The 17,000-nt window shown below is 38.4% G+C and overlaps 2 protein-coding genes across 2 annotated transcripts; both read right to left on the reverse strand.

Annotated features, from left to right (window-relative positions):
- Positions 1-105: 105 nt before the first annotated feature.
- Positions 106-5,455, reverse strand: LOC130988206 (peptide chain release factor APG3, chloroplastic-like). Its single transcript, XM_057911994.1, is given in 17 exon segments — positions 106-403; positions 574-657; positions 910-957; positions 1,604-1,661; positions 1,830-1,872; positions 1,875-1,961; positions 2,078-2,150; positions 2,513-2,677; positions 2,747-2,812; positions 2,921-2,970; positions 3,380-3,431; positions 3,516-3,619; positions 3,725-3,782; positions 3,901-3,981; positions 5,005-5,020; positions 5,022-5,053; positions 5,207-5,455. Coding segments are annotated over 17 exon segments (1,233 nt in total). The 5' UTR covers positions 5,351-5,455; the 3' UTR covers positions 106-331.
- Positions 5,456-8,310: 2,855 nt separating this feature from the next.
- On the reverse strand, positions 8,311-9,058 carry LOC130988208 (histone H2A-like). Its single transcript, XM_057911995.1, has one exon. It carries the CDS (start codon positions 8,970-8,972, stop codon positions 8,508-8,510), a length of 465 nt encoding a protein of 154 aa, XP_057767978.1. The 5' UTR covers positions 8,973-9,058; the 3' UTR covers positions 8,311-8,507.
- Positions 9,059-17,000: the final 7,942 nt, after the last annotated feature.

Consider the following 17,000-nt stretch of genomic DNA (forward strand, 5'->3'; position numbering starts at 1 on the left):
GTTGCGATTTTCCATCAACCTCTTAACCATACTGAACCATATCAGTTTGTGGTGAACAAGATATTGTAATTAGCAAAACTACAAATCCCATACAAACTCAAATGCTAGAAATCAAAACTGCATTTTTAGATTGATGGCTGAACAAAAATTCCCATATCCATTATCACGTGTGCATCAATATGTTGCAACCAAATTCGGATCGATCGATGGCTATATACCTAAAGGGAAAATGTTGCAGTGAAGAGACAGTTCAACTGGTACATGCTTAGAACTGAACTCTGCAACTGCTCTATAAAGCACGTTGAGGTTGAGATGTGAAGCAACACGACGATCATGTAGCCATGGCACCCGCAGACAAGGCAAGTTCCTCCAGTAATTCCTTCTGCTCCAGCGTAGCACAAGACTGCATATAAAAGCATTAGCACGGAGAAACATCTGCTCATTAAGATCAGCCATAATTTTCTCGAAGCCCACAGGTTATGTCAAGAAGAGTACAAATGGTGGATTCAACAAGTTAGATCAGAGAAGACAAGCAAAGAAATAAACAAGAGAAAGCATGTGAAAATCATGCACCTGAACGGCCGTCTCAATGTCCCCATCGAGAAATGAAGTGAGCTCGAAGTTCATTTTTAGTCTGTGATCCGTAACTCTGTTGTCCTGAAATTCAGGGTACTAAAGAATTAACTTGGCACCCAACAACCTTCAAAGTTATATCCACCAATTCGTAAGATTTCTGCTTCCTTGAACACTACTGGAAATCAATCTTGCCAGAGATTTTCGCATCAATAAAGCATGATGGAAGTAAAGAGGACAATCATTTACAGAATTTCTCAGTTTTGTTTATAGATACCTAAAATTTACTAAGCAATTGAGCAATTCAAACCCAAGGTAGCAAAATGCTGGGAATACCTTATAGTTGTACGTTCTAATCTTTTCTGATCGAGCACCAGTACCTACCTGCCATATGTTTGATGTCAGTCTAATTAGGGGTTTACAGCCAGAGAAAATAGTGCATAACTATTGCAGTTATAATACTGCATGACAGGAATGAGAAGCCTTGTGGGCATGCAATGATACAGGACATGGTAATTTAAGTTACTTCAGCAATTATACACGAGGGTGGAGATGCTATTAATCCATTGGAGCAATCAATTACACCAAGTTGGAAATATTCGTTTTCATACATTTTTGTTTGTATGGCAGTTTGCTTTACTCCTTACCCACTGAAGACCTCTAGAAAGCATATAACAACAGGATATAAAGCTCAATGATGATAATAGTAGAAAACGGCCAATTTTTAGGTATTCTCTTGTACAAGTGAAGTCACCTAAGGCAGTTGACCTGCCGAAGCATGTTACTAGTAAAGACCACACTATTGAAGGCAGAATCTTCATAAAGGAAAAAAGAAAGAGACTTTTCTAGTTTTCTTTAAGGGGGTGTGGAGGAAGTCATGTTCAAATAAATTTACTCCAGTGTCTTTCCAAAAAAATAAAATAACAAATCATCGAACTAGTTTAGTGTTGTGTTCTGCCCCTGCTTCGATAGAGAACGATTTGAGAACAAGATGCATGAAGCATGGATGGAAATGAAGAATATTTCAAACCTGCATCTTTCGCTGGTTGCTCAACTTCTGTTGTTGTTCTCTTACTTTCATCTCATACCTGGAACAATGTTCGCCAGTAAGAGCCATCAGCTATCTGTCACACAGTCAATCTAGTTTTTCCACACACATTTCATTTAGACAGTTGATTCATGAGACCAGGACATCAATCTAGAACGAATCACAAAAACTAGGAGATATAACATGACTTCAGTGTATTGCGCCTTACAGTTTTGCGCGCAAAAGTTGCATTGCTCGATTCTTATTTTTAGCTGAGATCTTTCTTCTGTGCAAAAGATTCTTATTCCAGTTGGTTTGTGGTAAAGGTCAGCAGCAGTCTCCACCTTGTTAACATTTTGCCCTGCAATAGGAATACATGCATCAGACCAAAGGGAGATTTAAAGAAAAAAGGGGACTTGTCACAAGAAAATCTAACTGTTGTAAATAGTTTATCACAAAGACTTAAGGGAAGCATACCTCCAGCACCACCAGATCTTGCCGTGGTAAGCTCAATATCCTTCGGGTCAATTTCCACATCAACTTCATCAGCCTGACCCCCATGCAGCATTGGTACGAAGAATGAGTTCAACGCAGATAGAGAATATATAGATCAAAGTCAACAAACATAGCAATAGCTTCAAATTAGACAAAATTCTATCATAGATTGCCATCAGACAGCATTCAGCTACTGCTTCAGATGATGCTACTGCTTCAGGTACCAAGTAAACTAAATTGGATCAGTTCATATGCAATCAATATGTTTAGGACATATGGCCTTTGTCCATTCTATTTATTGATCATATAAATGGCACAAGATTTTATTACGTTGTCGACTTAGAAAATAAGCATGCAACTCTATCAAAGTGCTGTAGCAGAATGACTCAGTCAGTTTACAGAAAAAATAAAAGTTACCTCTGGCATGATAGCAACAGTTGCTGTAGATGTATGTACACGACCTTGAGTTTCTGTTCTCGGGACACGTTGAACTCGATGAACACCTGACTCATACTTCAGTTTGCTATAAACACGTTTCCCTTTTATCTCCATTACATATGTCTTATAACCACCATATTCAGCCTTGAAAGCAGAAGATAATTAAGCTATCTGCAAAGATAGTATCAGAACAGGAATGCAAACATGCAATACCTCGGAGCTGGAGACAGGAGAGAATTTCCACGAGTTACGTTCACTATATTTCTCATACATGCGTACCTATCATAGATTAAGAAGGTAAAAAAAAATTTAATTCATATATTCATGCTAATGGAAATTGCAGAAAAAACATAGTCATCACAAAGAACAAGTGAAACATGTACCTACAAGATCACCAGCCCAAAGTCCAGCCTCATCTCCACCAGTACCAGCTCTCACTGTATATAAGAACATCAAACACCTTAGTAACTCGTATCAACTAAACCTGTTGCAAGAAAACCCCACTAAGGGGGTCACAGAACATGACCTTGCTCGGAGAGCTTCAAAACCATAAGAAAGACATAAGACAGCTCAGAACTGCTCAATTATATTTCATCTACTGAATACGATCACTTAAATGAATAGGAATCTTCTCATGCAAAGCGCTTGGGATGAGAAATGACAAAAATATGCATACTCCATTTATCCAGAAGAAGAATTGATGACAGGGTTGTACTCACTGTAAGGTTGCAGTATGCTGAACTAAAACTTCTCCGCTTCAAGTTAGAGAACAACCTTACCTTAACAAGTTGATTACAGTTCATAAATTTTCTACCAATTGACATAAAGCAAAATAAAATAACTAACCTTCAAGCAATATATTTCTTGCATCAAGAGGATCTGTTGGGAGTAGCAAGAGCTGTATGACATAGCAAAGAGGTTGCAAATGATGAAGTAGGACAAAATTTTAGATAACAACCAGCTAGCAAAAAGAATGGATAACCTTTAGCCTCTCTTCAAGCTCTTTAATTTGATTGGCTAAACTTGCGATTTCTGAATTTATCATCTCAACCATGTCTTCATCATTACCCGCCTCTTTTGCCAAAGCTGATTTTAAAGTTAGATTAAGTCAGCAAATAGATATGCAAACTAAAGCAAAAAGGGGATCTCCAAAATTCCTTCAACCAAAGAGAAACATAAAACGACGTAAACCTTTTGCTTCCTCTAGCTGCTTCTGACAATCCTTGAAGCTCCTAAATGTCTCCACGACCTACTAGTGCAAAGAATCCGCTTTTTAATGTGTTAAAATACATAATAAAAAAAAGTACTAGATTGAATAGCTCTATGCTTGAGAAACAGATCTCAGTAGACTTTTCAAAGCACGTTACCTCATCAAGCTCCGCCAAAGATTGTGCTAATTTCTGATACTCACTTGGATTTGAGGCTACATCTGGATCAGCCAGTCTAACCTAATTTTTGTTCGCATGTAAATAGAAAACTTCATTCAAACTTTGAAAGTTGTTTTCAAATAAGAGGAAAAAGTAAAGTGCCAAATAGATCATTTGGAAATAAATGAATAGTACATCACATAAAGATGCACTCCAATAGCCATAGCATAAATGACCATAAACATGAAAACATCTAAGACACATCACGAGCCACAATGATTATGCCTCTTGGTTCCAGTTCCAAATATGCAAATGTAGTTATGCTTATTTCACCATAGATGATCTCTACTTGGACCTTTCCGTGGAAAGAAAGGTAATCTAAGAATTGGGTAAAGCGTAAATACCCCTTTCCTGATTCGATCGTAAATCTTTACCTACCAAAACATTTTTTAGTATTTAGTGTGTACAGGGCTTTAAAACTTAGAGCACCATCAAACAAAATAGAGCAGATCAGCAGATAATATAATAAAATTTAAAAAAACAAATAGAAGCATTCATTTTTCCTCACAACAATTGCGACTAATATGAATGGTACTCTAGGTATTTCTTCTAATACGTCAAATTACCATGTTAGCACAACAAACTGATAAAAAGTGCACGTACAGAGATTGGGAAAGACACAAACCACGCATACTTACAGGTAGGGCCCAATGAATTTAGACTTGAGAACTCAAGATGATTATAACACTATTAGACCTCAGCCAAGGATGCTAAGGGTCCATACCCCCTAGGCCCTAGCTAATACCATTCAATTAAAAGTTATTTTCACAATTAGTGGTCCTGAGCAAATTAGCATTATCAATAATGATTTACCTTTATGTTACCATTATATACATGATACTAAAAAAGTAAAAAGTCACTACACTGGCTCTAATCAACTACTAACATATTTTCATAACTACGTAACAAATTTTCCAATTAGTAGGCAAAAGAAGGCATTAAAATCCTAAAAACAAAAAAACAGAGTCAATCAAAATCGAAAGCACGTAAGCGGTATCAAGCTCAAAAAATATTCGCAAGAAAATATAAAGACCCAAATCGTACCGATAATTCCTTCCACGGCGGACTCTAATTTCGATATTAAATATGGTTCCTACATTTCCAACAAAATACAACATCAGCAGCAGAGCAACAACAGTAATCTCAACTAAGATACGGAAAAAATCAACCCCTCCCCCTAGTTCAACCCTATCTTCTTCGCACAAAGTAAGCTATCACTATACTGTACGAACTATTAACTAATTACCGCCGAGCACACTATTCTTCCCGAACGACAGCGTCGGGTCGGAGGCTGCAGGAAGAACGCACGCCGCGGAACGCGACTCCCCGCCGGCAAATGTGCGGTGGCGGAGGAGAAACGAGCGGCGAAGCTCGCCGTTAAACTGGTCATCGTGCTAGCGGCTGAGTTTAGGATAATTGGATAAAACGCGCGAATGAATATTTTCACAATCTTTTATATTTTCCGTACTATATACTACTATTAAAGAATAAATCGTAGGTTAGCAGTAGCGATTTTACAATTAAGCAGCGGAATTTTGTAAACTGCGGATAGATAAAGGGTTGGATCCGGATAGGATATGTGGCCTGAGAGGCGGGTCGGGTTGTTTGGAAAGGGTAGAAGCCTGTGATCAAACTACCGCCAAGTATCAATAATTTCTTCCGCTGATTGTTTAATTTTTTTTCACATCTGTTTAGATTTTATATTTTATTCCAAATTATTCGCAAAATAGAGAAATGATGCAGTGAAAATGTTATTATTTGTGAGAATAAGAATTGATACTGAATAACTCAATAAAACCTATGAATAAATTTTTTGTAATATACGAATAGTCATTTAGGGCAAAAATTTAACCACATTAATTGAATTATGGTTATTCCTGCATTATAAACAGCTTATTCGTTATTCTTATTTCTCAAGTAATATAGCATTCTCACTGAATCTGAACCCCACAAAATATATAACAGTAAACTATATTTTTTATTTCCATCAAATGTTTACTCCTTTGGTTATTTTAGTTCGTCTCCTAAATTTATACTCCTTTCTAATTTTAGTAAAATTGCTTAACACAAACTAATAATAAAAGTAGAATTTTTATTCCACTCAAAATACATTCAATTTTTTTTGTTAAAATTCGTATCATTCTTGTAATTGTTGACAATAATTTGAAGAAATTAGTTTCAGTTGGCAAACTAATGAGAAATACTAAAAGAATAATTGTGAATCAGCATATAGATGGTGAACAATCCAAGTTTTCAACTGATGTTAATATTTTTTATAATTGTTGAAGGGTTAGCTTAACATAATATTAAACATTGTTGAATGTTGATGGATGCTGATACGAGATTGCTGATTAATGAAATTTGTTGTTGAATGACGGTTACTTTAAGTTCTATTAATAACCATACCCACGGTTCATTAGATATAAATGGAGTGCATATCATATAATAATCTTTGAGATAAATAGAGCAAAGTTAGAGATAGATAATATTGAGAGCATTTTTTTGCTCAATCTTGTAATTGTATTTTTTTTTTTACTATTTTTTTTGTTATTGATAGTGAATTTTTTCTGATGATTTTTTGTGAATGTGAATTTTTACGATTGAATCATGTAAAATTTTAAATATTATTTTTTTTATTTTTCTTCATTGCTACGTCATAAACCAGTTAATCAAATTTCAACAACTTTGAAAAGGGTAAAGATTTGGTGGAGGGGGGAATGGAATACCCTTCATATGAAATCCACCTAAAATGCACGCGACGAGGTATGTGTTTATTTGTTGCCAATCACTCAAATTATAACATTTCTTTAACCATTATATATGTTGTAAAGTTGTAATTGCTTGAATTTATTCAGACCGCATCTGATTTTCGTCGTTATTTATTTGTATCATAATCATATCTCTGTAGTCCACGTGTCAGTTGATGCTAACAAATTGGGACCCATTTCATGTCGGTGCAATAAATTGAGACAATTTGAATGTGAAGAGTAAGTCACACATCACTCTTTTAAATTATTCAAAAATACTATATCTCTCTTAAAAATATTAATCGCTTTTAATAAGATGCTTTTAAAAAAATATTAGGTGAATGTATTATAAATAGAGTGATGAGGAGTAATATATGCAGAGCAGAAGAATGGATTTAGATAGAGGAATCATTCTGGCCAGAGGAATGGGCTCAGTCAGAGGAATCACCAAAGTCAGAAGAACGCTCCACCACGCAAGATAGTCAACGGTAGGAATGACCGGTTTACCCGGGAAGCGCCAGAGCAGAGGAATCGTCCGTCAACGGGCGAAATTACCGTGGTATCCCCGACCACGCGGGGAACGTGACCCCAAGAATGAAATTACTATATTACCCCTCGAATGTACTCTATAAATACCCCATGCACTCCTGCTATGTATGCCGACGTGTTCTCTATCAATACAATAGCAAATCTATTTTCTCTCAGCAATTCGACTCTATTCTCTCAATTCTCACGATCTACACTAGGTAAAATTCATAATCTAAGCACAATTCACCGATTAAAATACCATCCGCTCAATCATGATTCACCTATGTTGCACGGGTGCGAGGGGGCGGGTGCGGGAGCGATACGATTTGGGTGCGGGGATACGGATTTTTAAAAATTATAGGGTGCGATTCGTGAAGGATACGCCTATGCTATATATATATATATATATATATATGACCATTCAAATAACTAAATCACAACATAATTCAAAGTTCAAAGATCCAATAAATCAAACAAAAATTCAATAATCAAAGAAAAAGAAAATAACAATTAAATGAATTGGCCCAACACTTAATTAAGTGAAATTCGGCCCAATGACTATGGCCCAATGCTTTTAATTCAACACACGCCTCCCTCCCTCCTCTCAAATCTCCTCCCTCCTCTCAAATCTCTCTCTCTCGGCTCTCCTTCCCTCGACAGACACCAAACCAGCGCGGCGCCGCCATTTTCCCAGCAGCACCCCCACAACTCCCATCTCTGTTACCGCTGTTATTAACTTGCTACCGCTGTTATTAGCGGCCTCAGATCGGAGCGGCTCTTCTTCGCCTGAGCACCGACAGGAGGTCGCCGCCCCTACCGCCGGAGCCCTCTGAAACCCGACAACCGCAGCGGCTAGCGAAGCCAACTCCCGGATTCGCGAGGTTGGCGCATCCGATTCGCGAATCCGATTTTTTTTGGGGGGGTGAATCCCGTGCGAATCCCATGCGAATCGCGCCCGCGCCCGCGCCCACCCCCCGCGCGAATCGGATACTGCACGGTGTTGATTTTGCGCGAATCCGTGCATTGTAGTGATTCACCATAGAGAAAATAAAATAAAAAATATAATAAAAGTAAGTTTTTTTTTATATATATAAATTTTTTTTTTAGAAACAGAAGATTGAACAATGTTTCCACATAATGTTAAGCCATGGCAAATATCTAAAAGGATAGAACTACAATTACCTATGAACATTCAATCCTACAAACCAAGACCACAGCAAATCAACATCTAGAACAAAACCCCCCCCAAAAAAAGGGTCATATCAAAGCAAACTAAGCAGCAGCCTTCTTCGGAGACTTGCCGCCCTTGGACGGCGATTTAGGTGACTTCTCGGCGGCCCCAGCCTTCTCCGACTTCTTCGGCAGGAGCACCGGGTTGATGTTCGGCAGCACTCCGCCGTGCGCAATCGTAACTCCGGCGAGCAACTTCCCCAGCTCCTCGTCGTTCCTCACCGCCAGTAGCACATGCCTCGGAATTATCCTATTCTTCTTGTTGTCCCTCGCGGCGTTCCCTGCCAACTCCAAAACCTCAGCAGCGAGGTACTCGAGCACGGCAGCCATGTAAACCGGAGCGCCGGAACCGACCCGCTGGGAGTAGCGGCCCTTTTTGAGATAACGACCGATCCTGCCAACGGGGAACTGGAGGCCGGCTTTGACGGATCGGGAGACCGCCTTCTTCTTGGGACCGCCGCCCTTGCGGCCACCGGCTCCCTTCTTCAATTTACCGCCAGCTTCCATTTCTTCGAGCTGCTAAGTAATCGATAAAATCGAAGAAGAAAATGTGAGAGTGAATGTAGAGTGAGAAGAGGTGCGTGTCATAATAAAAGTAAGTTTAATATTAAGAAATACTCAATTTTATATAGTAAAAATAAATTATAGGATTAATTGCTTGTAAATCCATAACGTATACACAGAATTGGTTTTTGCACCTAATTTAAAATTTTCGCTTCTAAATACATAACCTTTCATTTTTGTCTGGTTTTTGTCCGATGACCATTTTTTTTTCACGCCGGCGCCGGAATTAACTATGTGGCAGCCGGAATTAACACTGTGGCAGCCGAAAATTGACACCTAAGCCAATTTATGACATGTGGAATAAAACAAAACTCAATTTAATAATGTATTGTCAGTAGCAGTGTGATCTTCTTTCTCATTTTAGTACATTTTTGTTAAAAAAAAAATCTTGTACTACATTTTAGTTCATTCAACCTATTGTGTACTTATATTAAGAGTGGATTTTAAAAATAGCCATTTTGGAATAGCAAATTTCAAAATTGGCCACTAAGATAAAAAAAAAATTAAAAAATTGGCCACAGTTACCATTTTACCGTTGCATATAAAAAATTTAAAAATTATCCGCAAATTCACAACCAGTAGAATCCACAACTAGCATTAATTTTAGTTGTGAATTAAAGCTTTTAAACTTGAATTCACAACTAAATAGCTATTGTTGGTTGTGAATTCGAGTTTTAAAGTTTGAATTCACGACTATAAATAGTGTTAGTCGTGAATTCAAGTTTTAATTAAGGCTTTAATTCACAAATAGAAATATTTTTTGTCGTGAATTGAAGGTTTAAAACTCAAATTCATAACTATAATGATTTATAGTTGTGAATTCAAACTTTAAATTTTTTAATGTTAGCAGTAAATTTGTATTTTTACACAAAAAAATGGTCAATTTTTAAAAATTTTATTTGATAGGCTAATTTTTAAATTTAGTATAGGACAGTGGCCAATTCCATATATTGGGAACCTTGTGGAATATCCTAACCCTTGTTTTGATGATACCAAAATTCATATGACTTATATGTAATAGACTAGAATCGTTTTGAACTCAAGTGTTAGAGTTCGTTTCTAGTTTAGTTACGGTGTCGAAGACTGAAGACTGAAGACTGCAGTTACCAACTGAAGTATCAGTTGAAGACTGATTATTTAATGCGCGCAAAGGACTGATACTAAAGTCAAGTATCAGTTGAACATTCCTCCTAGGACTGATCTTCCAACGTTCAGAGGAAGCCACGTACGCTCAAGTACAGCCGCATTAAATGCAGAGATCTCAGAATATCTTATCTCTGCAGAGGTCATTCCTATCTGGTGGTTACTTTTCATAGATGTCACATCTCTTGTCTATCAAAGAGAGCCGTTTCCACACAGACAAGGAACCTCGAAGATTGAAGCCTCAGCCCAAATTCGAATTGCTCTCCAACGGAAGAAATCTTGAGGACGATTTACGCCAACAGATCTATTCAAGAGTTCTCCTACAAATAGCGCTCGAGGATCACTTCAATCTTCACCGATTCAACGACATAAGCTGAAGCTCTGCCGAAATTGCTACTCAGCCTAAAGCTTAACTGCCCAAAGCTTGAATCGAAGAAGAGAATTCCAAAGTCAAAATTAGTCACTGCTGATTACATACATTCTCTTAGACCCTAGGCATATATCTGTTTACCCAGAAGCCAAAGGTCAAACTTGCTTCAAAGAACTCGTTCTTTGTAAGTATAGTTGGCACTCGTTTAAACTTCTCCCCCATAAGAGTGTTTGAGTGGTTCGGAGTTCAGGAAGGTACTCTGAACTCTGAGTGAAAAGTCTGAGCACGAGGTGTGCTTAGCAGGGAAATCCTACGCGAGGTGTGTGGGTGCTGAAGAGGGGTTATCTTCAGTTTACGGTTGTGTGCACCAGGCAAGCACACGGGTACGGTTTGCAGTGCACCAGTGAAGCACTTGCGGAGTGGATTGTTGGTCTGATCAACCAGCCGTGGATGTAGGAAAGGGTTTTTCCGAACCACGTAAAAGTCTCTGTGTTATTTACAGCTTTCAGTTTTACATCCTTACTTGTGCTATTTCTATTGATAAAACTGAATACTGACTAACAGCAAAGAGAAACCTTAATCCAACAACCTGCTCCACCGAGGCTATTTCGAAACTAAGTTTAATTTCCGCTGCGTATGATATCAATCTGACTGAACTATCCTCTGATAGTAAGGAAGAGCGATATCATCTCTATCTTAGCAAACACGACTGAAGCCCTTACTTGGATCAGTTAAGTTCCAGCAACTTAACTGATAACTCATTACTGAAGAGCTTTCAGTATCAGTCGTCAACCCTGTTGGTCAAAACTGATTTCAGTAAAACATGAGTCTTTGTTTGCGTGTAAAGTTTCATTTTAATCTCTGACTAAGATCCCTCTGATTGAGATCAGTAGATTGTTATAAAAATAGCCTATAGGTGTATTCCCCCCCATACACCTATTCGAGACCCCCCGGACCTAACAATTGGTATCAGAGCAGGTTGTTCGCAAGAACTATCTGCATCTGACTTGGTTCTATTTGAACTAGATCCTTTTTCTTAAAGGTCTCGAAAAAGTTTTACTCTTTCTTTTTGTGCTTGCTATTTGCTCTATCTGCTGTTATCTGTTCTCTCTTTTTTAATGGAGACTAACCACAACAGATTATCTTCTCTACCTATGTTTAGTATTGAAAAATACGACATATGGAAGTTTCGGCTTGAAAGCTTCCTCACCGCTCAACATTGCCGAATGTGGGAAGTCATCACCAGCGGACCGATCACCATCACCGAAACTATCAAAAGGGTTCCTGCTGATCTCCGTCAGGATCCTTATGATGATGTCCAGCCCAAGTCAAAGGCAGACTTCACCACAGAAGAAAGGAAGCAAGATGAGTTAGACAACCTCGTCAAAAGCATCATATCCGGCACCGTTCCTGACAAGCATGTCATGAAGATCATCAAGTGCGGAACAGTAAAGGAGATGTGAGACATTCTGGAAAGAATATGCGTAGGTTTTGAGGAAATCAAGGAGAATAAGCTATCCATAGCTTGCCAGAAGTTCGACTCCTTCCTCATGCTCAAGAATGAATCTGTCGAGGAAATGGAACAAAGATTCAATCTTATCTTGAATGAAGTTCAATCCATTTCCAAAGATAAATACACTCAACGAGAAATCAACCTGAAGATTCTTCGAGCACTGCCACGTGGAGAATGACAGATCTACTCAGTCGCTCATCAGCATAAGCCAGGATTCAGTCAGCTCCCGACAAACAAGCTTTTCTCCGACCTCATGGCAAATGAGTTCGACCTTCTGAGAAATCTTGGTAACAAGAAGGCTGGAGGATCAGACGAAGATGGTCCATCAACCTCAAGAGGAGTTGCACTGAAGGCCTCAACCAGAGAAGGCAAGAAGCAAATCAAGGAGCCAACGGAACTCAACCCAGAGGACTTCTTCAGTCAATATGCTTTGTTGACTGAAAGATTCAACAAGATGGAGTCCAAGTTCCGGAAGTACAGAAGGTTCCACAAGCAGCACTACAAATGAAAAGAAAGAGAATGGAACTCCAGACATTCCACAGATCGAAGCGGAAAAAAGGAAGTCAGCCGCTTACGACATCAAAGATATGGAATGCTTTGGATGTAGAAAGAAAGGGCACTTTCGACATGAATGCCCTGATCTGACTCCAACTGAGCGCATAGAACTGAAAGCTAAGAAAGATCGTAGCTTTTTGAAGAAGAAAGCGATGGTTGCTGACGATGCTGACTCTTCCAAAGACACATCAGAATTATCCTACTTCGACAGTTCCAGCTCAGATGATGAGAGTCGAGCCCTGATGGCCAATGAATTAGAAAGCGTGGCTGACAACAGTTACGACAATGGAATGAATGGCTCAGAGGTAAACTCTTACTCAAAAACTCCTTATACTGATAACTTCCTGATGCTTTCAGGAGACCACTCAGAATCTGGAAGTAGCTCATCCGATGAAACTGACGAGTTTGATCAGCTCATGATTGATCACTGTCAGCTGAGGAAAATGTTCGAAGATCTCCTCAAGCAGAATCAGAAAATGGACAAGGAGATCAATGATGAACGAGCTAAGAATCAGACAATCATCTACTTTCCGGATGAAACTTGTCTTGATCAGCTAATCATGGAGAACAGCCGACTGGAAGAAGAGCTCAGAATCTCCAACTCAGAATGTGAAAGAGCATCTCATGAAATCAAGAGGCTCAATCACAAGCTGGAAGAAACAGTCAAGAACTGCATGATACAGTCTCCCATGATGAGCAACTTTCCATCGAAAAGACTGGTCAACAGCATCGGAGGAAAGGTTGCAGCTGACAAAGGAAAGGATACCATGATCATCTCAAAGGATGATCCTTCTGAAATCACAACCTCAGAAGAATCAAGAGATCATGATATGGATGAAGTTCGCAAGCGCATACCTCATTTTTCTCCCGCTACCTCATTTTTCTACTACCTCATATTTCTCCCACTACAATACTACCTCATATTTAACTATTCATGGACCCCACTATAATAATTACTACTTTACCACAACATATATATATATATATATATATATATATATGTATGTATTTTAATTTTTGTATTATATTTTATATTTAGTAAAACTAATATAAATACATGAATAAATTAATTTTTTTAATAATAAAATATAATTGTAAAATTAATATAATTATGCTAAAAATTTAAAATACAAACGTTTGTATTATTGAAAAGGAAATAGGTACAATAGACAACTAAAATTGTAAATAAGTAAAAAAAAAACAAAAAAACAATAAACGAAAATAAAGGGAAAAAGGTTATACTAACATTACAGTTTTACTTTATTAAATGCAACCACAAACATATTAAATGAATGGAAAAAAGTAGCGTAAAACAAAAAATAAAATAAAAGAAGAGATAAAAACAAATAAGAATGAATAAAATTTTAAGCAAACAATTGGACACGAGTAAAAAGGCTAATTTAATGTAATTCATAGATGAAGTGAATCAAAAGCTACAAAATTTATACAAAATTTAGGCAAAAAGTAAAATAAAACAAAATAATAAATAAATAACCAACAAAGTAATAAATTGCAAATGGTAATATTTTGGAAATATTGCAAACGGCAGTATTTGAACAAAAATAAATTGCAAATGGCAATCTTTTGGAAATGTTGCAAACAGTACAATATTGAAGCAAGCATCAGATTTTTTGAAATAAAGAAAAACCAAAAACAAAAAGGAAAAGAAGGGCAAAAACAAACATTAAAGCAACGTCTGTGAATCCCAGGCGCACAGTGGGCGCATGCACCACACGCGCTCCATCTGTGCGCTCTGGGCGGGCATGTGCATCCACTCGCGCGTCTGTTCGGCTCTCCTGTGGGGCCCGCGTTGCAGTAGTACCTGGGTAGCAATCTTGCTACCCCTTGCCATTTTGCTACCCCATTTTTCTTCCTCCACTATGGCACTACCCTTGCCACATAGACAACTACCCCAAAATTTAAGACCATAGTGGATGCTCGTTTTCTTCTCTCTCTCTCAATATTTTTTCTCCTCCTCTTGGCTTGCATTTTCTTTTCTCTCACTTGGGGTTTTCTGGCATTTCTCCGGAATTTCAGATTCAAGGTCGTAGTTCACCGGATCGTTGATTCACAAGTCGTAAGCTTTCTGCACCTCCTGTGTTTCTCTTTCCTAATGTTGGGCTTTTGTCCCTTTTTAGAATATTTTCTTTCCTTTTTGTCGAATTGAAGTGGTTATTTCTAGGTTTAGCATTTTTCATACGAATGTGCGGATGTGGCTGCTCGTGGTATTCTAAAAACAGTCAACGGGATTGAAAGCGGAATTTTAATGAAGAAATCGGACAGGACCAAATTAAAGCAAAACCGAAGGAACTTTTGCATATGCCACGTGGCGCAATCTTATCGACGATGTGTATAGGATAGACATTTCCCTCATTTTCCCAAAAATTATGCACTTTCAAATCTCTCATTTTCCCAAACATTCTGCAGTCCAAATCTTGCCAATTCATCCTACACGCAACCTCCATCCACCTTCATTTAAGTATGCTCCTAACCCACAAGCCATCCACACACTCCACTCCAGTCTGTGCAGCTGTTTTCAACCATACTCAGTAAATCAAGAAACTCTCCAGCAACGCCTTCAAGAACAACTCCACACAAGGTTACCTCAAACCCCATACATTTATAATTTCTCTTCTTTATTTTCTTCCATGTTGTTAAGAAAAGGAAGAAGAATCATAGAGAATAAACCCAGCTCATAACAGAGAACTCAAGGACTGTACACGAAATCATTTCTTATTGTTTTTTATGCTCACACAAGAACACATCAATAGAATAAATTCTCTTTCTTATAACTTCAAATTTCAGAAACTCAAAACACCCAAAAATCAAATCTTTCCAAATCTGAGAATTTTCTTTTCGTTGCCTTGTTGTCTTGTTGAGTGTGAGAGACGAGAGGGAGACGGGTGCGGGCTGTCCGAGCTCGACGCCGAGCTGTCAAGGCCGCGGCTGCAGGCGCTGCATGCGTTGCAGCAGCCCGCCGGCCACCCACGGCCAAGACAGACGGAGTCGGAGCGAGGCGGCGTCGTGGGCGAGGCCGGGGCGGCGCGGCCGAGGGCCAAGCGCCGCTGACGCGGCGTAACGGAGCAGCAGCGGCGGCCGCCCTCCTTGGCCATCTGCTGCCGGAAACGCGAGGGAAGGCGATGAGTGAGGGAGGCCTCGGATCCGGCGATTCTCGCCGGGGTTGGAGCAGGCGGCGGCGGCGGATCTGTGGAGGGAGAAGAGATGGTGGTTTTGAGAGAGAGAGAGAGAAAGGCAGATGGGAGATGGTGAGCAACAGGGTGTGGTTAGAGAGGGACGACCAAAGGGAGGTTTTTCCGGCGAGGATGAGCTGGAGCAGGCGGCCGGCGCGGAGCTGGGGAGGAAGGGCGGAGGTTCTGGAGAGAGGGAGCGTGAGTTTGAAGAGAGAGAAGTTTGTTTTAATTATTCCTTTATTTTAGGGCTTTATTTCTTTAAAATTTGGACTTTTATTTTGGGCTTCACTAATTATTTTGGTATGGGCTGATTTTATTAAATCAATGGGCCGATTTTTAATATGAGCACTGGACCGATTTTAATCTTTTAAATGGGCTTCACATTTTTTATTAGATTGTTTTTGGGCTGCACTATTTATAACAAGCCTTTAAATTATTTAATAAAAATAAAAAATAATAATACTAATAATAAAGAGTTTTTGCATTAACTAAGCACTCAAAGGTCAGAGCATACAACTCTAGTGGTCCATTGTATAGAAGGCACCCCTGAATGCCCAACGCCACTACTGAAAAACTATGCTTATCAAATTAATAAGCAAAAAGAGCATCACCGAAATTAAAAGTCAAGTAGAGTCAAATGCTCCATATAGAAATGTAGAATATCAAACCAAATCCCATGTAACTATTAGTTTTATTTGGTCGAACTGTTGAATATAACCTAAGCCATCAATTTCACAAAATAGGTCACTTTTCCTATGTAGTAGGCGTCTAGTTTTAGTATCATGCTAAGATCTTTGCCCATCAACGCGTTTGCGTATCAGTAGTGTATATTGCAATTTCTGAATTTCCATTTAAATTCAAAGGAAATCAGCAGCGGACCAAAAAGTCAAAGAAAAAGAAAGTGAACTATTAGTCTAGACAAATAAAATATTACTATAAGGGCTCCTTTGCTATGCATGATAACTGATAAGTATGAGATAGATACCTATAACACCCTAATATATTTTTTTTATGTATATGTAGACAATTAAAATTGTCGTCGAATTAAATAATGCCACGTATAAATTCATGAATTAAATATTCAATTATATTTTCTATTTTATTAAATGAGATTTTATTCATAATTAAATAGATATATATAATTAATATTTAATATGATGAATTAATGGGCTTATTGGCCACTTAAAGCCCTAAGGCCC

The sequence above is a fragment of the Salvia miltiorrhiza genome, chromosome 6, assembly GCF_028751815.1.
Source record: "Salvia miltiorrhiza cultivar Shanhuang (shh) chromosome 6, IMPLAD_Smil_shh, whole genome shotgun sequence".
Lineage (NCBI taxonomy): Eukaryota > Viridiplantae > Streptophyta > Magnoliopsida > Lamiales > Lamiaceae > Salvia > Salvia miltiorrhiza.

Excerpts from the sequence above, each read along its gene's own strand:
- LOC130988208 (XM_057911995.1), bottom strand. The coding sequence starts at position 8,972 with ATGGAAGCTGGCGGTAAATTGAAGAAGGGAGCCGGTGGCCGCAAGGGC.